We start from the raw sequence: 25,150 nt of genomic DNA on the forward strand, positions 1-25,150 counted from the left end.
ATTAATTGTGTCCAGTGGACAAAGCACAGCCCTGAATTCCCAAACTAATTTACAGATTCCCAGGATGTGTCTGTTACATTTAATGTTAGCCTGCTGCTGGCACTCTTCTTTGGCTGTGGTCACTCTACAGTTACTCCCATTATGCAGTACCTTAAAGCTCTACAGTATTAATCATAGTTTTTATATAACTCTGAATACATGTTTAATGTAAAAAGTGTAATGTGAAAGTCTGTGGTGTGTTTTGAAAGCTAGGCGACCTACTCGTAAAAAATCCAAATGCTAATGTTGCTCTTTTTCTGGTGTGTGCACAATTAGTTGCTAACATTTAACACGGAAGGGACAGACTGTTGGTCAGGCGCCAACCGAGTACCACAAACCACACAAGCCCCTGAGTCCAATAAAAGGCCTGCAATGGCAACAACACACTCCCGTAGCGGCTAATGTTAGCACAAAGCACACAGCCAGAGCAACTGTCGCGCTGGGTAGCCTATTCGGACTGAGGTATGTTCGTGACACGGATTTTTCGCTTTGGCATTTAACAGTCTGTAGCTAGTCAGGCAGTGCACGCTCATGTGTTTTGGAGGAGTTGCTTAGAAGTGAGGAGGTGGGATTTTTTCGGTTGGATGCTTTTCAAAATGTAGCTTGCTTTTGCTGGTTTCTACAGTCTTGCCAACCCCAGCTTCAAGCTAAACATGTCAGCGTATCCCTTAAAGTAGCCAAGAAGATTCATGCAATTTTAAACATGTGGTAGCAGACATTTTTTGCCTCTTGGGGGAAGATTAAACAAACCGTGAACACTGACATATCATCACCAGTGAAGTTGATAGGGCAAACTTGTTAGCGAACAGTTAAGAGGCAAAACTATCCCTTGGAGTCATGTTTATCCAATAGTCTCTCTCTTTTAGCTCTGTTTTTAGTCTCTACCAACTCCTAAGAAAAAAATATCTGCTAAAAGCACTGCTGTAGCCAGGTTTCCATCTATGTCACAGTGGGAGCTGGATAATTTAGATGAGCAGTAGGTGGTGGTAATTCAGGTTGCGTATGAAGAGACTGCAATGAGATGATGTAATTAAAGAGAGCCATTCAAACCTCAAATGGTGGACAAAATTTACAAAACATGATGGAAATATTGCACTGATGTTTGTTTCATGCATTAATTTGAAGGAGGTCGCAGCCTCCTCATCACTCCTCATGGATCACATAGAGCGTCTGTCTACATTTAGCTGCAAAGCCAGCATTGTGTTGTGGGTTTTTATAGCTTTTTAGCGCATTTTTCCACTAATATCAGTTCTAGAAAAGCAAGCAGTCACAAGTCATTTCTCTCTGAATAATATGCTAATGTGTTCTGGTTTATTCTTTGACATTTTCATCAGATATACCTGATTAATGCCAGTGTTATAATGCCATAGCTGTGCTTGCTACATATTTTTGGAGCATTAACACGGTGTGTCGGCACGTTTTTCAGAATCGCTTTTGTCTTTTTTGCCTCATGCCAATGCACTTGGCACATTTCGAGAAGTGTGTTCAGTATGTCGAGGCTCACAAATTGTATCAACTCAAGCAGAGCTGCCTTGAGCTGTGGTGCAATGTAATATTCTTACCTTAGATTAGAGCAGCATTTTAAAAAAAAAAATCTGCTGGAGACAAGTCGCACCACTGAGTCCTACAAGATCCCTGTGGACCATTTCTAGCACAACAATGAACCTGGAGGAAAATCGGGCTTCTGAAGGTAAATTGAGTCCAAGCATTTCTGTCTCAAAAAAGGTGAAGACTGGATGAATGATGAAGGAATGAATTTACCGGCGCCATAACCAAACCAAACATGGTCCTCTTTGCCACGTGCGGTGCATTTAAATGTTTCAATCCTTTGCTAAGTAGGACTCATTTTGTATCCAATGCTCTCCTCATCACCAGTATATCCTGAACCTGTCACATTAACCTGCATATAAAGTTGCATCCTCCTCCACATCTATTTCCTTACCCTGGCTTCCAGTGGAGCGGCAATCCAATGCTTACAACGTCACTTATGCTTTCAGCCATGCATTTGATCCCTGTGTAAATTGCTTTCCCCTCAGATAAGTTACCTCACTGACATGTAGATAGGGAGAACTGTAACTCCCAAGAGAGTGCCGCTGGAAACATTTTATTAGATCCGGTGGTGCTTTTCAGGCTAGAATTCTCCCTGTTACTATCTCCCTCTCCATCTGTCCTTTTTTCTTTTTCTTTTTTTACTGTTGTGGACAAACTGATTGGTGCTGATTTTCTCTCCATGTCTGACCCTTATTAATGATGCATCCACCTTTTCCTGCTGAACAGTACACACTAACATGCACACACGTTATCTGTTGTTGTACCTCCTTAACACTGCACTCAATTCCCACTATAACTCTTGAGCTCCACTAACATTCATAAATATGTTTCCCTTAAATCAGCTACTGGCTGCGTGGAAATCCTTGAGAAATATGATGAAAGATCAGTCTCAAAGGGCACCAGCCAGCACCGGAGCCTGAATACTATCATGCTATATGCCTCTAATTAATGATATTTTAGTCTAATTCAATAGTTACCTTTGAACACGTTCATCCCTCACCTCTGATTTTGAAAGGATCTGTCTGGGGATTTGGTGTAACAGCCGTTATTAGAAATTGGTCATGCTTTTCTATACGCTGTGGAGCAGCATCAATCGGTCTCCAGACATAAAAGCACTTTGGTTTTCAGAGGTTTCTTCAATGTGCAGTATCAACAACCCACAGTCAAGCCCTGCCATTGTCCGCTGTCTAAGCCAAAGATACTGAAGCCTTCACCGCGAGATAGACAGAAATCAATACCTGCCAGTAGCAGAGAAAGGTGATGCAGGACCTTCGTTTTAAAAACCTGACACCTGAACATGCCGTGTCAGGTCATTCTTTTGTCTCCTACCCTCTTGCCTTCAAAATGCCAGTGATTTAACAGAATGGACGCCGCAAAGTTAAATTCACAAGATACATCAGGCTTTTTAAAAGCCAATCACTTGATCACAGCTCCCACGTTTTAAATGATTTGTTTTGTGTATGCTCACTGAGACCTGGCTGGGTGATTACAATCAATTTGTTCTGAACTTTACCGCTGTTGTCGGGTTAAGTCAAGATCCGTTGGATCCAGTGGTGGTGGGAGTATACTTGTTGAGAAATGTAGCTCCGTGTCTCCTTCATCTTTTCAGCTCTCCTCTTTGAATAGAAATCATCCTGTTAATGCTTGAAATTTGAGTTGTAAACATTAAAAAGTATATTCAAAATATCAACAGAATGTGGACTAACAGTTTTGACTTTATGCGGTTTATGTATTGTGTTGCAATATTTCTACTGAAGTTAGCATGCTCACAAGCTAGCCCTGGCGCGTCCTGGTCCAAAGCTTCTTTGGTAGCAGTGTCAACACAAACGCCCCCCCGGTGCTCTGAACTCTCATTCATTTACTGCTAGCTGCATGGCTAACTAAGCTTCCTAGCTAACTAACAGCAGCTACAGTCAGCAGCAGTTAGCGGTTACTCTGGTGATATGCTGCCCCCTATTTGTTATATATTGCACCCTTAAGTTTAAAGGGTTTGCTTCTTTTCTTGGTCATCTATGATAGTAAATGGAGAGTCTTGGGGTTTTGGACCTTTTGAACACATTTTTCACAAAATTTTGACATTTTACAGGATAAAAGATTATTCGTTAAAATAATTGGCAGATTAACTGATAATGAAAATAATCATTAGTAAAATCCAGCCATAAACATTTTGTCTGGCAAGAGCCTGACAAAAAAAGCAAGATCAGAGGTAAGGGCTTTGAACCGCCCCAGAGGCAGGAGAGAGTCCAGGTTTAAAGCCTTCTGTAGATTATTCCATGTTTAAGCTGCACAGTAAGAGAATTACATTTTACCTAATTCAGTTCTGAGTAATGAAAGGTGGAGCAACAATGTATTCTGTGAGCGAGTACCATGATAATGTGAGTATATGTATATACTAGTATAATGTGATATAAGGTGTGTCTGTATTAGAGATTTCTAGATGAATAAAAAACAATGCTGGCCGCATCTCACAGCCAATCAGTCGATAAACATGTTTACAGTGTAGAAGGTGAGAGAGCAGCTTCCCCTCCCTTACATATGTCGGTCTCTGATACCTTTCCAATAAAAGCCTGGATTCATAAAGTGATTGTGATTGTCCTGAGACATCAGAACATTCAGTTGAAAGAGTGAACATGCGTGTGTCCCGCCTTGTTGGAGCTGTCACATTTTTTACCTTAAATGCAATTTATCACAAGCTGTACAATTAAAGAACAATTATCTTTTCACAGTAGATTTTCCTGGAAATTGAAAATGTTTCACCCACAAAGAGATGGTAATTGTTTTCGCCTCCCTAAAGTGGGAGCTGTGACATTTGTGCAGGCTTACATGTTAACTGTGGACTTATTGTCATGGCAACAGGCATCTAACTTTTTCTCCTATATTCAGTAATTCATTTCCTTTGTCTCTGTGAGCTGATGAGACTGATACGAGAATAATCTTGTTTTGTTGCAGCCAGTGTACAAGTAACGCAGCCTGCCATTTTGATATCTTAAATCTCAAACTAATTGAGTGTACTGTAGCATTCATATTGCTTTGGAGCCAAAATATCAGTGCAAGGGATATTTATGGTATATTGACGGCGCGGCGATTTCGCGAATATATCAGAAACAGGGATCAGCTGAGATTAGTGAACCCTTCAAAGCTGTTCTTGTAATTGCCTTCAAGATCCAGCATTAAGGCCAGCTCTACTAGAATCAAGAAATGAAGCATGAAATAATTAGGCCAGTTCTTTCTGTATGACTCAAAATCTCCCCATTTTCTGCCATTTCCTCTCCTCACACCCTCCCCCAGGTGACGATCTTGGTGGACGGGATCCTCACCACCACCGGCTACACCCAGGAGGACTACACCATGCTGGGCTCCGATGATCTCTTCTACATCGGGGGCAGCCTAAACACGGCCGACCTGCCGGGCTCCCCAGTGAGCAACAACTTCATGGGCTGTCTGAAAGATGTGAGTGCAGCTTGACCTCGGTCCCGGCAGAGGACTGGAAATACTATCCTCCCCTCCTCAGATAGCACTCCCCCTTCCTATAAGCAGAGCATGTTCTGCATATAGGAAATCACCGCTAACATTCCTATTGATTCTCCTGCTGTAGGGTATTTGAAGGAGAAATTTTCAGCTGCACCGCACTGTGCAGAGCATATGCATTTATAGATTCCTGCGGGACTCCCTTTCAGAACATGGAACTATAATATCCATAAGAAACAGATGCATCTTCTTGTGTTCGCTCCTGAAACAAAATCCAAACTTACTCTTCGTCGCTATATCCGCTTTTCTATAGCTTTTAACTCCGGCCTGTACCCGTCACATTAATTACTGTATGTTAAACAAGATCATGTCCTCAGCATAAGAAATGACTAAAGACAAAGCAGTGAATTATGGGTTAATGCCCAATTTCAGCGTGGTCTTACACATTTTTAATGAAGTGAGCAAGCTCATAAAAAGCAAATGAAGTGCTATGTGCATTAAAAGTGAAAGAAATGCTTCCTCTAACCACGGAAGCATTAGGAGGAGACATGACTGAAACAGACAGTAGTTTAAATTAAAATAGTGGCAGAAGCGTCAGAGTGTATACATATTTTCTTGGGGTCAGTACCCGATTCAGACTGAGTTTTCCTCTGTCAGAGACGCTTACGTCAAAGGATATAAGACCATTTATTCCGTAAATGCTTATAAACTGTTATTAGGCTCTGCTCTTCATCCCCATTAAATCCAGCTGTATGGGACTCAGCTGGGAGTACAATGCACCAAGGACAGAACAGACACGTCACTTAGATGTGGGATACACAAACTGCACACGGCAAACAAAGAGGAAATGACCTGACGACGCTAACAGCAGCCTCCTTATGTGTCACAGTGAGAGTTTGGCAGATTATAAAGACTCATGCTATCTTGTTAAAAGTTGGTTCATTACTTCGTTGGATGTTGTTGGAGACTGCAAGCATGACTTGAGTGCGCTTCCAAAGCTTATATGAAAAGATTTTTCTTTTTCTGTTACAAATTTTCTGATTGGAACTCGAAAAAAGGCAGTTTCGCTTTCCAAGTCCCGGCCACAAAGCAGGATTTATGCCAACGAACGGAAATGTTCAGACGGTTGTACTTTGTGTCCACAAAAAGAAATGTGTTTTTTCAAAGTTTAGTCCCGTGAAACATAAATAGAGGAGGTGCAGACGTTCTCAAATTCTTCACAGCTAGGATTTGCAGCTATGTTGTCTCTAAGGATGGTTTGCTGCTCAGGTCTGTATAAATTGCTGTGAAATTTTAATGGACATTCGTGGTTTTCCAAAGGATGAATACTATGGTTAATCTGATCTCGCCGTGTTGTGTTGTTCCTACCACATCATGATCAATGTTGCTGCACGGCCGTCATTGCAACTCACCAAAAGTCCACATTAGAAGCAAGATATGGGGGTCGAACACAGAGGAGACCAGGGTTTGTGTCTCACGTGGAACTAACTTAATTATGATTATGTGTTAGAAAGACTAACTTCGCCCATGTGCATACATTTCCAGTCTATTTCTGAAGTCTATGACATCACAAAAAACGTGATCGATCAGTTGCAAAGTGGTCCTTGAGCAACATTAATTATGATGTTGTCGGAACAACACCAACACGGCGATATCAGATACGAATCACACAGACATTAATCCCCCGACGTTTCCTCTTGTGGTTTTGATGGATCGCCATGAAACTTGCTACACTTCATCATCTTTATTGATCAGTATCAAGGGCGAACTAGAAAGAGAAGAAAGAGCGCTGCAGCAGCAGACGTCGCGTGCCGCTCACGCATGATATGTGGCCCGGCAGTTAGCATGCTAATAGGCTAAACTGTAGTGAACCTGCCACATTTCACCATTTTTCTATCACAGAAGCTACATCTGCAGTCATGTCTTCTCTAAAATATTTTGTAACAGAGGTGGCTTCGTCAGAGGGTGTATTTTCAGCAGAACGGATGCTCCAGAAATATTATGGGAATATTACAGAAATAGACCAGGCAGCAGTGTGTCTATAATTCTCACCTTGTCACTTTGATCATGAAGGTGACACTACTCTATAGACTACAGTAGAGTATTAATAGTTTACAGTTTGAAGGGGGGTGGCAGGTTAACAAGAGGAGAGCATTTTGGTCATTTTGCTAAAAACCCCTCGTCCTCCCTCAAATTGCCGACCGTCTACAGGTCATTTTGTCCAGTAAACACTGCAGGACAGACACATTTAAGCTGAATGTGTTTGTCACAGTCGTGCTACAATTCATTAATTAACTCCACAATATTAGCATTTTAAAGCATTCAAGCATTAACTGAATGGATTTCAAAAACTGAGTGTCTACATAACTACTCCGCAGTGTGAGTGCACTAAAATGAAAATGAGATGTTATTTATGGACAGGTTATTGTCCCAGCATCGCTGCCAATGCAGCAGCCTCCGCTCTGTAGGCGTGTGGCTGGTGGTGGTGTTTAGACCTACTACTGCTGCGCATAGTCGCATAGTTAGATGTGCTGTAGGCATGCAGGGGAGAGTATGACAGGATAAAGAGTCATAAAGATGGGGTGACAAAAAGAACCCAAAAAGGTCCTGATAATGAGGGTGAACGGCGGCGGAGGCAGGGCTGATCAAATGAGATCAGCTCTGCCAGGAAATCCAGGAGTCGGGTTCAGAGACGGGTCACACCAAGCCAAAGCTGTGAGTTTGATGATGAAGGAGAAAATAAAGCTCTGTGGTGAATGGAAAGAATTCCCACATAAATATGCCTCTCATCACGTCGGAGAGGAAACGAGCGGTGCCTAAAATATTTATTGTGTACGCAGTGGATCCATTTGGTGGGCTACCTGTCTTATTGAATGTAGAGAGTTTGGGCCAAGACTAATCTCCCTCGCTGTTACATGATAATAGATGAGCGCTGCTGGGTAGAGGCCATCAGGTTCATCAGGTACAGGAAAAATAATGGCCGCTCTCAGACGAATGTCTCGACTACAACAACTCGCGGGAGAGATGAATCCGTCTTTGAAGTCACCAGCTTAGTGGTCTGTAGCATGTGTGCCCGCAGGATATCCCACACCGCATCATTAGGTTCTTCTACTTTAATGTTTCAAGGATTGGGCCCAATTTGCTTATGAAGAATGTGCTCACACAGCTGTTAGCAGCAGAGAAGGGCTTCATTGTCAGACTGCTGTTATTCTTCAACGCTTGAGCAGAGAAGACACGAGGGCTTTGTCAATCGACGCTAGCAGAGCTTTATTCTCGTGTTTTGGGATGCTCGGTAATCCTTGTCACATACAACAGACGTCTGAATTGGTGAAATAGGATTCCACTTCCTGTATTGTCCTGTGGCTTATATAATCACCCTGCAGAGGTCACAGTGTGCCTTTTTGCAGCCCTCGATGCGTTTTTTTTGTCAGATGTGAAGCGCCGAGTTGTAAACGTTGTCTGTGTGTAACTGCTAACACGCTGTTCTTACTTGATTGAGCACCTTACCGCTTGGAAATTGTCTGTTTTCTCGATGGTCAGTTTGACCATCTGATTTCACTGCTTAATTAGTCACACTGAGGCAGTGTGAAGTGTGATATTGGCTTAAATTGCCTCTCAGCTCGGCTGTGCAGCGTGGTGTGTCACCTCGGGCAGTGACTGGTTGCAGAGTAGTGCGGCAGATAACAGTCGGCTCCGGGTGACTTACAACTGATACAAAATGAGACAAGGATTGGTTGTGTCCTGCTGTGCATATTGATGAGCCCAAAATGACGGCAGAAAATAATACAATAACAGCACAAAGAAGAGCTTCACACGGAGGAATGCTTTTTGTTTGAACAGGTGTGTATTGTGTATCTTATATTTAGTATGAGCAAATATCTGTATAAAGGATTTTGTGTGATTAATCTGAAATATCAAGTCAATCTCACAGACGTCCCTCAGAAGGCAGAGGGAGGTTTATTGCACAAACATCTGATCTTTTTTACCATCATTTAGCTGCTTCTGCATCATGAGCTCACCAATGAAAATGAGCACTCAAGTTTCTGCCCTCTTACATTTACCAAATGTGCCTCTTTAAATAATAAATTGTGTGTTGTGCTTGTAAAGGATCGAGGCCACCTCTCTCCCACCCACCAGCTCCGCTTGGACTTGATCTCTTTTCAGTTTACTCAGTATAAACACACATAATTGTTTGTCATCGTGTAGGTGCGATTGTCTGTGATTCCTCCGCCCCGGATTTAAGATTACTCCACTGTCAGACCCATTGTGGGTTCCTGAGTGAGTCAGCTAAACGTCTATAATTTGAATGTTTGCATTTGCATCTAAATCCAAATGCGTTTTCACAAGCAGATCAGCTCGAGCTGCCTTCTTCTTTTCCCATGACAATTTCGCAGTTAATGAAGAAATTGTGAAAACCTGAAAACATCCTGATTAAAAAAACTGGCAGATTCCCGGTGCGGTGAGGGAGAGTCTGCGGTCGAGAAAATAAATGAAAAGAGTCGGTGCCGTCGAGGAAAAACACAATGTGTTCAATTCTACATGCTTCCTCTATCTGTCCATGGAGGCACAGCGTGTGTCAGAACCACAGGGAGATCCAAAAAAAAGATTTTATTCTTTTTTATTAATGCACCAAGTGCTTCTATATCCATATAATTAAAGCTGCCAGTTTATGTGACACAACGCTGGCGAGGTCATGGTTGAATCAATGTGTTGTCTGCTGCTGTTTAATATCGATTCTGGTATTTACTGATGAGTAATATTCAACCTTAGCAATGAATTTATTGCTCTCCCAGGCTTTCATCTCACAACATCTCTGTCCTTTATTAGGTGGTCTACAAGAATAATGAGTTTAGGCTGGAACTGTCACAGCTGGCAGAACAGCGAGACCCTAGGATCAGTATCCATGGTGACCTGGTATTCAGCTGCGAGAATGTGGAAGCCCTGGAGCCGGTCACCTTCGACACGCCGTCTGCCTACTTGACATTGCCCAGGTGGAACACAAAGAAGACGGGCGCCATATCTTTTGACTTCCGCACCACGGAGCCCAGCGGCCTGCTGCTGTTCAGCCATGGCAGCCTGCAGGGAGCGCAGCCCGACAGGAAGCCCAGGGCCGACTTCTTCGCCATCGAACTACTGGACGGCATTCTCTACCTGGTCATGGATATGGGCTCTGGCAGCATCAAGTTGAAAGCCAGCAACAAGAGGCTGGATGACGGCGAGTGGTGCCATGTGGACTTCCAGAGGAGAGGGCGCAACGGTAAGAGAATTATGTTTATTTGTGACGGCAAGGGGAAGCCTCCTGTCTGCTTCTGTTACTGTTCCTCCAGCTGTAGCTGTGGAGGAGAAAAAAGGTCCCAAGCTGTGAAGTCGCACTATGCCAGCATTGATACAGTCATATCAGCACTGCTGCTTATTCACTGCAGAGAAACATGCATGCATATTCGGGTTTAATTACAAGGATATTTTTAGTTGTTATAATCTATGTATGACATTTTGAAATCTGTGTTCACCTATCGCACAAGTGGCCAATTATACAGTCAGCCACCTCAAATTGGACCTTATTAGTACAATCCAAATGCCTGCATTATTAGTAGGAGCCATAAAACACACACTTCCTTCCCTATTTCTTCCGTTACCTTTCTATAAATACATTTCCTTCCTTCTCAAGCAGGGTAAGATTAGTGATTTTAATCACTCACTTTTCCAGAGCTAGTTTTGGTTTGAGCTTCTGCTCGCAAAACCAACTCCCGAGGACTGGCAGTACAGTGTCCTAATCCTCACTTTTTAAGACAAGCCTAGACGAGTGCCCACCACTTCCTCAATCTCACAGTTTGTTCTCGCTTCTCACTTAGCACAGCCCACACGCACCTGTCTTCATTTTCTCCAACAAAAACATTGTATAAGTACAAGTTGACTCACTGCCTGCCCCACAGGCTTTATCTCCGTCAACAGCCAGAGCATCCCCTTTGCCGCTAATGAAGGCAGCGAGATCCTCGACCTAGACGGGGACATGTATCTCGGAGGTTTACCCGAGGACCGCCAAGCCCTCATGCTCCCCCCTGAGGTGTGGACGGCGTCCCTCAGCCTCGGCTACGTGGGCTGTGTGAGGGACCTCTTCATTGACGGACAGAGCCGTAACCTGTGGAGGCTGGCGGAAGTTCAGGGCGCCACAGGTGTCAGCAGCTTCTGCACCAGGGAAACTCACGTCAGGTGTGCCAGAGACACATGTGCCAACAGTGGGCACTGCAGGGAAGGCTGGAACAGGCACATTTGCGATTGCAACGGTACTGGCTACCTCGGGCCCAGCTGCGAGAAGGGTAAGTTTGACAGTAAGGGATGGGCAGAATATTTTAAAATGCTGCTGCAAAGCTTTTAACACACTTTGGCCAGTATTTTATTTATTAACATAGATGTGTAGCGGCTGGAAAGTGGCCTGCACGGATGGAAAAAATGTAGATAGAAAGAAAATTCATTATCAGGCCTTACTGCTCTGTCCGGCCTCCTTAACAATACAGTTTAATTTGCATTTGTAGCATGACCATGCGCATATCTACATGTTTAATGAGAGCCGTGCTGTCAACTCAACGTAACCCTCTGTGTTCACACAGCAGTCTTGGTGCCAATGAAAGGACAAAAGAAAAAATCAGGTCTTTTTTGTCATTGAAGCCATTCAAAAGTAAATTCTCCTTAGAGAACAGTGATTCATCAATGAATTTTCAGTATGACGACGTTGCCAGTGCTTCATTACAAATGCAGTGCTGCAGAGTGAAACGGCCTGAATCACTCTGCATTCACCATGCAGATGGTTTTTCTCACAGAGAGGCCAAATTACGCAGACCATTGGCAGCTAATAGTATGTGGATATATGGAAATCCCCCTTGTATTGCGCTATGATGGGTATAAATCCCTCTGAAATTTGATTGCAGCTGTAATCTAGCCGCTGTCTTCACATGCTCCAGGCCTTTTCTGCCATCTGGTGAGACTGATGAAAACTGCAATCTAAAATTATATCATGCGGCACGCGAGATATGCTCCAATAGAATTCAGGTTTCATTTCTTGAACGCCACTTTGTGTTTTTAATTTTTTAGTATTCTGATTCCCTCTGGGGATCAGTGTCTGCTAACGCTTTCTCTCCCTGAAATCCTCAGAGGCCACCATGGTGAGCTATGATGGCAGCATGTATCTGAAGGTGCTGCTGCCAAGGACGATACACACGGAGGCCGAGGATGTGTCCCTCCGCTTCATGTCCCAGAGGGCCTTTGGGCTGCTGATGGCCACCACCTCTCAGCAGTCAGCGGACACCCTGCGTCTGGAGCTGGACGGAGGCAGAGTGAAGCTCACTGTGAACCTGGGTAATGCTGCTGCTGCGGCAAATGCGAGCAGATAATACCCGTTGACCTTTTAGGACGTGTCACCTAGCTAGAGTTCTCATGGACTTAGATTCGTCTCAGACTCTCCCATACACATCCTCATTCACAATAACTACAGTTGCTTAAAAAGAACGGTAAGCGCAGCCTTGATCCTTTTGCAATCAGGAATTTAAATTGAATTAAATGATCAGTTTCAAATCAAAGTGATAACATAATGGATTTTGGATGTAATGTAGAATAAAGTATATCCTTTAAACAGTTATCATATGAACTAATGGTTTTGTCCCTCACATCAGCCAGATTTTAAAAAGACATAATTTGGAGTCTGAAAGCAGTTCATCTATCGATGGAATTTAAAGGAATAGTTTGACCTTTCGGGGCAAATATGCTTATTCACTCGCTGATGGTGAGTTAGAGGAGAAGATCGATACAGCTCTCATATCTGTCCATGAACTATAAGACTACAGCCAGCGGGGGAAACAGCTAGCCGGGCTATGTCAAATGATAACAAGATAAACCCACCACGACCTCTCACTTGAGCTATTTTTCGTGTGTTTTAGAACAGAAGTGTAAACAGTTTACAGATTTACGGGAGGTTATGTTTGTGACTACTTCTTGGCTTCACACAATAACTTCCTGGAGTCTTGGCTGGTTTCCTGGCAACCATGCAGAGCCAAGAAGTAGTCTGATACATGTTCCGCAGTAAAATGGTGACTTGTATTTACACTTGCATTGCTGTTAGCTGGCTGCAGAGAGTGACTGACTGTACAGAGAGGTATGACGGCATTGTTAATCCACTCATCTAACTCGCCACCAGAAAGAAAAAAAGTGCATTCAGCAAAGTGTTTGCTTTTAGTCACCCAGGGTTTACTACAGACTAGAGCAACAATTGCCACCAATTTTTGTTTCCTTCAATATATTTTTATTGAGCGCCAACATTGGAAGTTGTGCAGTCACAAAAAAATACAAAAACGCAGAAGTACAATGCTCAACCACTAACCTCCACTCAGCCTCAGCCTCAGGAAAAGAAATAAAGAGAGAAAGAAGGCACACAATGAGGGAAATACAGACGTGAGCAACCAAAGAAAATGTGTCTTTTTCAAATAAAAAATAAATAAATATACATGTTAAAAAACAAATTCAAAAATGTTAAAAGCAATAAAAGATAATACAGTTCGAACTGACTCAGTCATTTGAATTTTAACTATTGTGATAATTGACCGTTAAAGTAATTTTTCAGCCCCTCACATATGGAGATTTCTGGCTTTTCTCTGAAATCGTTTTAAATCTTAACATTTGGGGAATTTGGACTGGCAAAACAAGACATTTAAAGACATCTCCCTGGACTTTAAGAGACTGGGATGGATGTTTTTCACTATTTCATGACATTTTATCGACCAAACGATCAATCGATCAGTCTAGAAAATCATCTGCAAATGAATCGATAATGAAAATCATCGTTTGTTGCAGCCAATGCATTTAGATAGTAGCCTATGTGCCTTTATCACTAGACCACCAGGACTTTGAGCACAAGTATTTTCAAATTTTACTTTGAAGTAGAAATTAAAAGCACATTTTTACCAGCATTACAGAGGTAGACAGGTAACATGGGGAGAGTAAGAGAGGGCTATGACTTGCAACAAAGGTCTCAAACCATAATCCAACCGTAAGTAGCCATGGTTATGAGGTACAGTATGCACCTTAACTATTTGTTAACTGGGGCGCACCAGATGTGTATTTTTACACATCAGTTAGAGAATAATCACCTTTTATTTCAGGAATAAAACAGGAACAACAAGAACAAAAAAAAGAAGATATAGTACAAAACTAAACAATAAAAAAACAGGATGTTTAATACTTTTTAAGCAACTGCAGGTGTGTATATTCTGCCCTCTCCCCCCCTCTCTCTCTCTCTTTCTCTCTCTCCCTCTCTCTCTCTCTCTGTCTCTCTATGTCTCTCTCTCAGTTCATCCAGTGGTCAGGTCCCATCTGACCGTCTCGGCTCTTTCAGCCCTTCAATGGCTTGTCTGCAGTTCAAGGAGAAGGCAGTCAGAGACCAGATCCATCATTACTCTGAGATATTACCACTTAGACCACTCACGCCGTAGATGTGACCGCTGTAGTTCCCTCCCACCACATTTACTGGCCTGTCCAGTTTAGAGTCGCTTCAGTGAACAGTGGGTGCCAGTGATGGACTCACACGCACACACACACACACACACACACACACACACACACACACACACACACACACACACACACAGTCTCTCTGGTCTCTGGCTGTCTGTATCCACTGCTCTGTGATGGTTGACAGCTTGAGAGCACACCTCAGCCACATGACTTACACCAATGTATTCACTTACAGTTGGATAAATTGGTTTCATTATTCAGACCATGCAAAGAATAATCGGGTGAATCCATTTTAAGAGCAAAAGTGTGAATATTGCAGATGGATTTAGAAGACGTTAGCTCTAGCAGACATGAGCAGATGTTAGCAGAGTGTCACATTTGTGCTTTTTTTTTCATGGTGTAAGGTTCATTGTGGCTGCAGGTTGTGCAAATCGCCCTTTTCCTCTGTATTAGACTTGGATGATGTATTACCATCGGGCCAGAAGTTTGGGTTTAAGAGTGAAGACGGATCAAAGTTTGGGAGCTTGCGTAGAGGTGCATCAGTACAGCAGGTGACATTATTTTAGCCAAAGTATGATAACCCGTACAGCAGCTCTACATAACAACTGTTCAGTCTTTACATGTATTAATCACTTTTTCATCGCTCTTCTCTCCTACAGAAAACTCTGCTCCTTAAACGCCTCTTCAGTAGTTCCGCCTTTAATTCTGTGACTTTGTGACATCACACTACGTCACCATGTCACACATTTTCATACTTTATACCTATCGACAAGTTTGGCACACAAGAATTGATTTAGCACAGCTGCTCTGTTGTTGTTAGCTGTGCTGGCTCAGGCATGTGTGAACTTACCAATCAGAGCAGACTCGTATTCAGGAGGGGGGCCTTAAAGAGACAGGAGCTAAAACAGAGCGTTTCAGACAGAGGTGGAATACAGTGCCGCAGCACTGGACAGTATGAGAAAACGGATTTTTTAACATTATAGCATGTAAAACTATTCTAGTAGTAACCCAAAATAAAATCATGAACCTGAAAATTAGCATAATATGTCTCCTTTAATACTGCTGGACTGTGTATTTCTCTATGAAGGACTCAGGTCGAATTTTCCGCAATTTCCCACTACTCAGTGTCTCTCTTCAGCCTGAGAGTCTGCTAACATAAACTAATGACTAAATGACACATTCATGACCTTCTCAGTTGTATTCAGTAAAATAGTTTAATAACTTATCCTTAACAACACATTCTATTAATCCACGTGCACAGAATATGATATACAAGAGGCTGATGCTTAGATCTGACAGGAAACTAGTACTTAATTTAAAATTCATTATAACAACAAAGATTGCTATGACCGAGAGTGGCTCTGTGTCGTAAATTCATGATGCTCGTTTAGGTGATAGGCTTTAAGATGGATAATTCGGATTCACATCTTCAACCAAATCTGACACAGCTTCCTTTTTTGTTATCAGCCTCACACACTTTTCCTCACAGCGCTGCAAGTTCACCTTTTTACCCCGAAGAACATGTTAGTAAAACTATCAGCCGTGGCATCAGAAACAGTCAAATTAATTCGCCGACGCTGAATGTAAGCAGCCGCATCGGAGCCGATACCGATGCTAAAAATAATACTGGTGCACCTCTGCTTTTATGGTCAATAAAACTCTTATTGATCCCGACTTTGATCTCGTCTATTGTACTCCCAGCAGTGCCAGACACACGCTGAGGTTCTCCTTTTCACTCGCTGTTCCTTTTTCTAACGTTATGTGCACCACAGGGAGGAAAGTGGCGGTTTAGACTCTCCAGGCTGTCCCCGGATGGTGGGCTCTGAAAAGCACTGAACTGTCTGCAGAATGTACCTTGAAGGATGTGAAATATTCTCCTCTTTTGTGCTGTTCCTTTTTTCTTTTAATCTCACCATCTCACTCTCTCTCTCACCAGATTGTATCAGGATAGACTGTAATCTCAGTAAGTGTCTCCTATGATTATTTACTGTACCATGATTTAGAGAACACTGCACTGTGGTATAATCATATGCCTCTTGCTCTATTCCCTTATCAAACACAACGCAAGTCATTTATTCTGGCCTACAAGTTCCCTTGTTTACTGTTGCTTTTATCCTACACACAAGCATCATTATAAAGATAAGTAAACGAATGAGACTTCACTGTGTTGTATGGTTAAATATAATTGGATCTTTTTGCTCTACACCCACAAAAATCCACATTATAGTAACAATTTGAATTACACATTTTCTCATTATTGCGATGCATTAATGTTGTAATCAAATGGAGCTAAATTTGACATACAGTAGTCTGCTGTTGTGCTGCAAATGAGTGTCATTCATTTGCCTGTGACAAATTTTCTCACACAGCTGATAATTGGGCGCAGTCCAAGTACAATCAGCAATTATCTGTGGAGAGAAAAGCAGTGCTCATTCTCAGTTAGGAGGAAAATGTGATTTTGTTAGTTGGGTAATCACACTGCAGCAGCAGAGCTGAGTTAATTTAAAGCTTAGCCTGATATCTGATCAATAGATTAGTATGAGACAAGACTGTCAGCGATCAAAAAGACTCGCTTCTGCTTAGATGTTGAAACCGGATAGAGAGATTACAGTTGGTTGCAGCCACTTCTTTTCATTTTGGGAAAATACATGTCATGTAACATAATCTTTATGGGTAAATTAAATCACCAGACGCCAGTTTTAAATGAGAAATCATTTAAATATAATAAATGTCCTAATCTACCCACTCATCACACATCAACAGACACTTGTTATCTTCCTTTTGTTTTATAGCCTAAAAATTTTAATTTGAGGAAACATCCTGGACCAGATGGTCCATCAAAATGCAAAATGAATGAACTGAATCAATGTCTAAAATCACCCAGCAAGGGAGAAAAAATACTTCATAAAAACACTCAAGACAAGACAGGACAAGGGCATCCATCAAAGACACGTATCATGGACCATAGGGTATTTAAGTAAGCAAACACTATTCCATTGATCTAATGGAAGGCAGATCCTCCTCTGTATCAACACAATTGATTCTCTGTTATTTCATATTCTTTTGGAGTGGTCCTTTAGCTTACACTGCGGTAATGTTTGAATTTATGATGTAGATTGACGCTCCCACCTGATAGTGAGAGACAGGCAATTTAAGTCTTGGTTCAGAATACAGCAGTGGGAGAAAGAGATAAGCGCTATCGCCAGTGGAGAGGTGACCGCTTCTCTGATATAGATCATCCAATACAGCGGAGACCTATGAATGCTTTAAATATTATCACTACAATCGAGTGCCGGCTGAAAGCTTGTTTCCACCCCTCATGTTTGAATAATTCCTGGATCATTGTAAAATAAAACTGCTAATGTTTAATTTCTCAGTGATTTGCAGACAGGCCTGGATATCAGCCATTATACTGTATTTATGCTCGCCTTTTGCAACAACTGTTTCTTGTGCTCTCAAACGTATTTCAACATTTCAGCATGCACAATAGAAAAACCAATAACCTCTAGTCTTCACTGTCATTTTGTCTCTTGTTAATCTATTGATCGGAGATGCTGATTTAATAGCTCTACAGCAAAAATGGTCACTTTTGCTGTTGCAACATATGTGTGACGCTGAGCCTAAACGACAGTCTTTATGTTGAATGGATTACATTGTTTTTCTCTGATCAAGGTGAGTAGTGTGTGTGCGCGTGCGCGTGCGTGTGTGTGTGTGTGTTCATTCATGGGTGTGTGGATGATTGAACAGAATTGAGGTGTGCATGTGCCATTTCCATAAACCAGTTTAATAATCTATCTGCAGGAGTGACATTAATAGCCATTTTGAGTGGTTCATGGCACCCAATAGAAAGTGAAATATGCAAAGAAATAATCATGCAGGTAGAAAAGAAAATATATTGCACACGTCTTATGAAAGGAAGGGTTGTATATATTTAATCCACACATATCTGCCCTAGAAGTTGCCCTCTCCACCAGCAGATGGCATTGCACCATCACACACCGTCCACAGAAAATGTGCACAGTACTGTGTGTGCACTTCTCTTTATGCACAATTAATCGTCTCCCTGGTCAGTTATATTATGTATATGTATGCTGCAGTAGTGACCGCTGAAGAGTTTAATATTACAGATTAAGATGACGATGGATGGCTCGTTGATGGATTTTATGAAAATGGAGCTAAATTCTAAATTGCAAGAATGATCTGCCCAAATGATTTAAACAATCATCATTTAGTGAGCGCTGTCACTGGGGAGATAAGACTTTGTGGCATAGACTCATTGTGAATTTTGAACATCCTTGTTAAGAGACTGCTTTAGGGGATTACAGGATGAAGAATTCTGATTTTTCAGGTGAGGCATCTCGCGTGTGTAGCTTATTTCTGAAGGAATCAAAGAGACAGCCCGTCTGCGGCCGCTGCTTGGAAGTTGTCAGGGGGAGGGTAATAGTTGTGAGAACAAATGTTGCTGCAATGCTCTTCATTAATTCTCTGGAATCCGGGGAATAATGGTACACTGCACACTTTTGAAATGAAGCATTTGTTCTACAAAATTACAAAATTACCATAGCGTGCTTTGATTAACACGCACATCCTGCGTTCAAAGTCTCAGCTCACTCATAATGCTGACCTGTATAACCGCACGATGCCTTTGAAGTCATCCTTGTTTGAAAATATTAATCAAATTCAATTTTAACTGAGGATCAAACTGGACAAAATAGACCCCGTACATGTGCAGCATGCTCTGGAGCCTCTGGAAGCTGAGCCTGTGAAGGGACGGCTCTTTGAAGGGAGCCCACATTTCAAAGGGTTTACAGTCAGAAGTGTGAATACATATTACACTACACTGTTTTACTACCCACTGCAGTGTTAGAGATAGATCACTATATGAAACACGGAGTGTGCAGTCAGTTTTACGATGTGTACTGAATTTATATGTACTGAGATAAAATTCATCATGACCCCTCTTTCAGATCAAGTTAGTTCTAGGGGTAGACCAGGGTAAGACTTAAGAACAGTGTCTATTTTACTTTATAAAATATATAAATTGAATCAATATATGTGGACAAGAAGTGTGCTTAACTCTACATTTAGAGGCTACTTAAATCATAACAAGACTACAACTTTGGCATCAATAAAACTAAATATAAAATCTTGTAAAGGGGCATCTTCCCAGGGGGCATCCTGATAAATCATTTTGATCCATGCAGACTTGGTATTTATGCATAAGATTTTTTTGTCATCGTTCCTACTTTATCTGCAACAAAGGCTAAATCTAACGTTATGCATAGGCAACGGAAATTTTTGATTTTTATTTGAACAGTTTGATCATTGCCGTTCTCTTCAATTACACTAAAATGTGTTATTTTTTTGCTCATGGAGGGATCACTCTTCAGAATATTTTCATGTTAACAGTAAAAAAAAATGTGCATATATATCCTAAAAAAAAACACAAGGGCAAAAACGCGGTAAAATTATTTTGATGCCATTCAAAAAGAATGAGCAAGGCAAGATCCCTCTAAATAGAGAGCTGATAGTTAAATTAGCTCCATCTAGTGGTCAGGAGGGGAACCACAGGGGTCTTTCCCCGGTTTCCCCAAAAATGTTTTGACTTATTGAAATATCGCCGCTTTCATTTCAACACGTCCTTCTTTCTAGTCAAAACCTGGCCTCTGACCTACATTACCCACACGTCCGAGATACTTGTGTTTGATGCTAGTAGCGGCTAACATAGCCTCGAGGTGCTAACCTGAAGCAGAGTTGAGGAGCGGGCAGCAGAGGACTGGTTAGCACACCTCTCTCCACCGCCACACTCTCCATTTTCAGACTTGATGTCTTTAGCACCAAAGGACACTCACTCAAGCGACGTCACTTGAGGCAACTTATGAGAGTTTATTATGTTATGAAAGGCTAACGTTTGTCGCATACACAGTCATATCAGCAGTCTCCAAGCCTTGTAAACAGCCATTTTTGTGTGAAATTGTTTGAGATCCCTTTATTATGCATCTTTAAGTATCCAACAAAATTATGCCCAGTTGATAAACACCTCAATACAATAAAACACATGATAATACTTCTGTGGCCGTGCAAGAATTTGCATTCAATTTTTCTCTCTTGGTATTAAGTTGTTTGGGTTCAGACGCTGACTCGAGATAGCAGGGTAGCTCTCCTTTGAGAAGCACAGATAAGATGAATAGTCCCTCCTATCCGGCGCTATCTGCTCTTTTATTACAGCAAATCTGGTGTGTAGCTCTGCGATCGTGATAGGGGTTTACAAGGTAAACAATTCTCCTCTTGTGTTGGACATGATTCCAGCAAGTGGTTTGTTTTGTCATTACCTAACTAAGTCCATCAAATATAGAGGGAGCACGGTTTGACATGATTGATCCGTCTGGTGTGCGCAGTCGATATTCAGCGGTTGGATGGCGGGTATTGTGCGCTGCGCTGCGAAGACACTTGATATGCAGCCCTGGACAAAGTCTCCTTTATTTCCCTGAGGATGAAACAGTGAAGTGTTCGAAAACCAGTTGATGTTTTCCATTTATTGCCCTCTGTACGTCCCCTGTAATTCTCCTGCACCCTGAGCTCAATTAGACAGACAAACCCCTAAAGGCGCAGTCAGCTTAGGCAAGGCATGGCCAATTAGTTTCCCAAGCGATGTCAGAACTCCTTTGAACTGCCGTGTCGGCCTGTTGCATAGGCACTGATTCGGGATGACGGTGCTGCAGTGGCATGCTTCTGCACTGTGACCTATTTTGAAACCAGTGAAAAAAGCAGAGGATAGTGCAGAAATTCTGACACTTAAAGCTGAATGTTTGAGCCAAGCCTCTGGATAACAACGAACATGTTTCCCCAAATGACCCCATAAAAAGAAACCATGCTATTTCAGTAGAGGAATGATTTTACACATTCAGTTTTTTTTTGTTTCATTCCTCATTTAACTTACAGTAGTGTTAAGTGAATGCAAATTATTGGTTGCAAGAAATTGTTAATGGCTGTACGTGTGTGAGCGCTTCTGTAAGTGAATGAATGTATGCACCCTGACGGTGCTTGCCATGTTGAGAGAGGAAAGAGTGCATACTGAGCCGATATGGTATGATTGTCACTTGCCACCTTTCTCCTCCTAGGCAAGGGACCAGAGATACTCCTGGTAGGCGAGAAGCTGAATGACAATGAGTGGCACACAGTGATGGTGTTGCGGCGTGGGAAGAATTTGCAGCTCTCTGTGGACAATGTGACAGTGGAAGGTACGGTAGGAATGAAGGAGCTGTGCTTACAAAGCTATTGAAAGGTATTTGAAATTTAAGCTGCATATCTTGTCTCATAGCCTGATGACTGGTGCCCACACCCGCCTGGAGTTCAATAACATTGAGACGGGGATCATGACGGAGCGGCGTTTCATCTCTGTGATGCCTTCCAACTTCATTGGCCATCTGCAAGCTCTCTCCGTCAATGGGATGCTCTATCTGGACCAGTGCAAGAACGGAGACATCTCCTACTGCGAGCTGAATGCAAGATTCGGCATGAGGCACATCGTTGCCAATCCTGTAACTTTTCTAACTCAAGCCAGCTACTTGGCCTTCTCCACCTTGCAGGCCTACGCCTCCATGCACCTGTTCTTCCAGTTTAAGACAACCAGTCCAGACGGCCTGATACTTTACAACTCTGGGGATGGCAGTGACTTCATCGTTGTGGAGCTGGTCAAAGGGTAAGTGCTGGGGTGTTGATTGTTTTCATCCTTAATCGATTAGTCTATAAAATCTTAGATTTGTGAAAAATGCTCATCACAATTTTTCAGGGTCTAAATTGACGTTGTCAGATTGTCTTATTTGTCAAACCATCGTTCCAAAACTCGAGGAGTTTTAATTTACTATCATAAATGACAAAGAAAAGCAGTAAATCTTTACATTGAAAGCAACATTATGTAACTTTTTAACTTAAAATAAAAGCTTAAAAATCATGTTGATGGTACAGTGTCTTGTAATAAGGTGAACGGTGTCTCTGTCTCAGCCACTCCGCCCCCCTATCACTTGTTTCTACACTATGTAACTTCAGTGAGAGGGTAGCAACACCGCGTTACATACATGTTTACTTCAACATACAAGTTTTCAACACCTGACATTGTTATGCTGTAATGAGTTTTGCTTGTAGTTAGCACCTACATTGCGTCTGACACATTGTTACAGACCTGGGATTTGTATTTACCACAGTGGTGTTGCACACAGAAACTGTGGGGAAGCCAAATCACACAAAATGCCAATTTCTACATAATGTTGCTTTAAGAAGTTGAAACCAGTTAGTGTTTGACATTGAAACAATTACTCAAATATCAAAATAGTTTGCAATTAATTTTATTTTCAATCAATTAATCAAGAGTGTTGAGGAACTTACCCAAAAAAAGTAATATATTACACTTTCTTTTTTCAAAAAGTTATGCATTACTTTACTTATTTACTCCTATTTACTCCCTCAAGAAAGGAAAGAAACTAACTTGTTACGCTGCTTTGTTAGTTACATTACTTTTGCATTTCTCAGTAGCATAGCCTGAGATGCATTGCCACCTAACTGCGAGTTAAGAATATGACAGTAAACCTCACATATGCCCACATATAACATATATATTATTATAACATCCTAACGAGGAGGACGTACTGTTGATCTGCCCTTTCTGCTCTTCAATAACAAAAAAACACCCTGCTGCCATCTGGAAAATGATACAGAAGTATCCCTGCCATACTGTACCACCAAACTATGGAGCAGCTTCATTCCCCAGGCTGTGAGACGCCTCAATTCATCCTCCACACTCCTACCTAGTTTGTTTTTGTTTAAACCTTGTGCTGTAAAAAATGATAATAACTTTACCTTGCAACCTTGTAAAATGTACCCTGTAAGGGGGTGAAAGTGCACTTCACAGAAAAATGTTCTGCACAGTAATGGCCTCAATTTAAAACTACAACATTATATAAAACAAAATAAAAGAGGTCGGCCTTCCTAACACAGCTTAGTACAAATATTTATGTCCTTCCTGACACCATCAGATGATGATGTCAGACTGGAAAGGGGGAAAAAAACATGTTTAAACGGCATCTGAACTGCATTTAACGGGTCAAACACACTTAAACAAACTCACTTGAGCCACTCACTCACCAAACAATGGCTTTATAGTAGATTTGTCCGGCTTAATTGACGTGTTTGGCAGTGGTTACACCTGATGAGGGACAGCCTGTTCCTCCTCTGAGGCCTCTCCACGGGCACGCTGACAGTGTGGCTGTGTTGAATCTCATGGACATCAGGAGAGCTCAGAAGATTGTCGCACGAGTGCATAAAAAGCCATGTTCAATGATTATTTTTTCTATCCGCCCAATGTGCAGATAATTGTTGAACTTATGTAAGACAAGTAATGGGTTATTAGTTTGGATTGTAACTGTAATGTGATTACTGAATTTAGGAACAGCAACGCGCCACACTACTGCGTTACAGACCAATTGTTGTTTGACCCAATACTGCAATCGAATAATTGACTAACGTGGCAGCTCTGGTCAGGATGAGGAGAGATAGGAGGGGACAGGAACAAACTATTTATATATACCTAATTTTGTACTTGTATAGTCTTTTGTTTCAGTGCTGCAATATGTTTGCAAAAACTGAAGGCATATGAATAGTCTACCTTCCTTTATTCTTTAAGTTACCTAATCATGCTTCTCATCTTGAATCCATCAGCCTGCAGCACTACAGAGAGACAGAAAATAGCTCTAAAATCATCTGTTCGTCATGAATTATTTTGTTAAAGGCAGAGAAGAGCCGAGAGGAAGCGTGAGTGCCAAAACAATAGCTGCCGTTACGACAGCATCAGTGTCATTCTCACACGAGGACCGACTCATGCACATTTGGTTACCAATATGTCCCAAATGTTTTATTCATTGTAAATACATTTTTTTGTTACAGAGAGAATAGCAGAGAAAGGTTGTCGAAAACAAAGCAAGCGAAGCAACAATTGCAGCTTCCCACTGTCAAACCTCGCACAGACTTTCTCTCAGTAAGCAATTAGTCAGCAGGAGGCCTTGTTCGGCTCCGCAGCCTGCAACAGAAGCTCCAAAAATGGCAACCAACACTTCAGTCACAGTTTTCAGACTGCTCAATGTTACGTGTGAATTGTAGCAGCTTGGATGCTGCTTAACTTTGATTCAGACGAGATCTAATTTTTGACGGTGCACTGTCTGCTTATCAAGTTTAATATCAACATGATGGCATCTCTTAAGCCTTAATGTGTGTGTTTACGTACACGTTCAAGCATTTGAACATGTCTGACTTGGAGCCGCCTCTGTGGTAGTGTAACAAAAGAGACAGCAGCTGCGTAACCCTGATGCTCTAATCACACAGCAGTCTCATCCATAGTGTAATTGGATTATTCAGCTGTCTAGTTTGTAAATGACGTAACGTTTGCATTAAACTAATACCGGATAAGAAATACTGATTCTAAACATCTGCGTTGTCCTGTAGGTACATCCATTATGTTTTTGACTTGGGAAATGGTCCGTCACTTATGAAGGGAAACTCTGACAAGCCACTCAACGACAACCAGTGGCACAATGTGGTG

The 25,150-nt window shown here is 41.9% G+C and overlaps 1 protein-coding gene across 1 annotated transcript in view; it reads left to right on the forward strand.

Moving 5' to 3' along the window:
• LOC311269105 (neurexin-2-like) overlaps window positions 1-25,150 on the forward strand; it is a 137,614-nt gene that overhangs the window by 50,408 nt on the left and 62,056 nt on the right. Inside the window, 8 exon segments of the mRNA XM_084373096.1 lie at window positions 4,879-5,040; window positions 9,886-10,315; window positions 10,992-11,375; window positions 12,208-12,411; window positions 16,496-16,522; window positions 21,681-21,822; window positions 21,881-22,261; window positions 25,054-25,147. Coding sequence (XP_084229222.1) covers window positions 4,879-5,040; window positions 9,886-10,315; window positions 10,992-11,375; window positions 12,208-12,411; window positions 16,496-16,522; window positions 21,681-21,822; window positions 21,881-22,261; window positions 25,054-25,147 — 1,824 coding nt within the window.

This window comes from Pagrus pagrus, assembly GCF_965226575.1.
Source record: "Pagrus pagrus genome assembly, chromosome: 14".
Classification (NCBI taxonomy): domain Eukaryota; kingdom Metazoa; phylum Chordata; class Actinopteri; order Spariformes; family Sparidae; genus Pagrus; species Pagrus pagrus.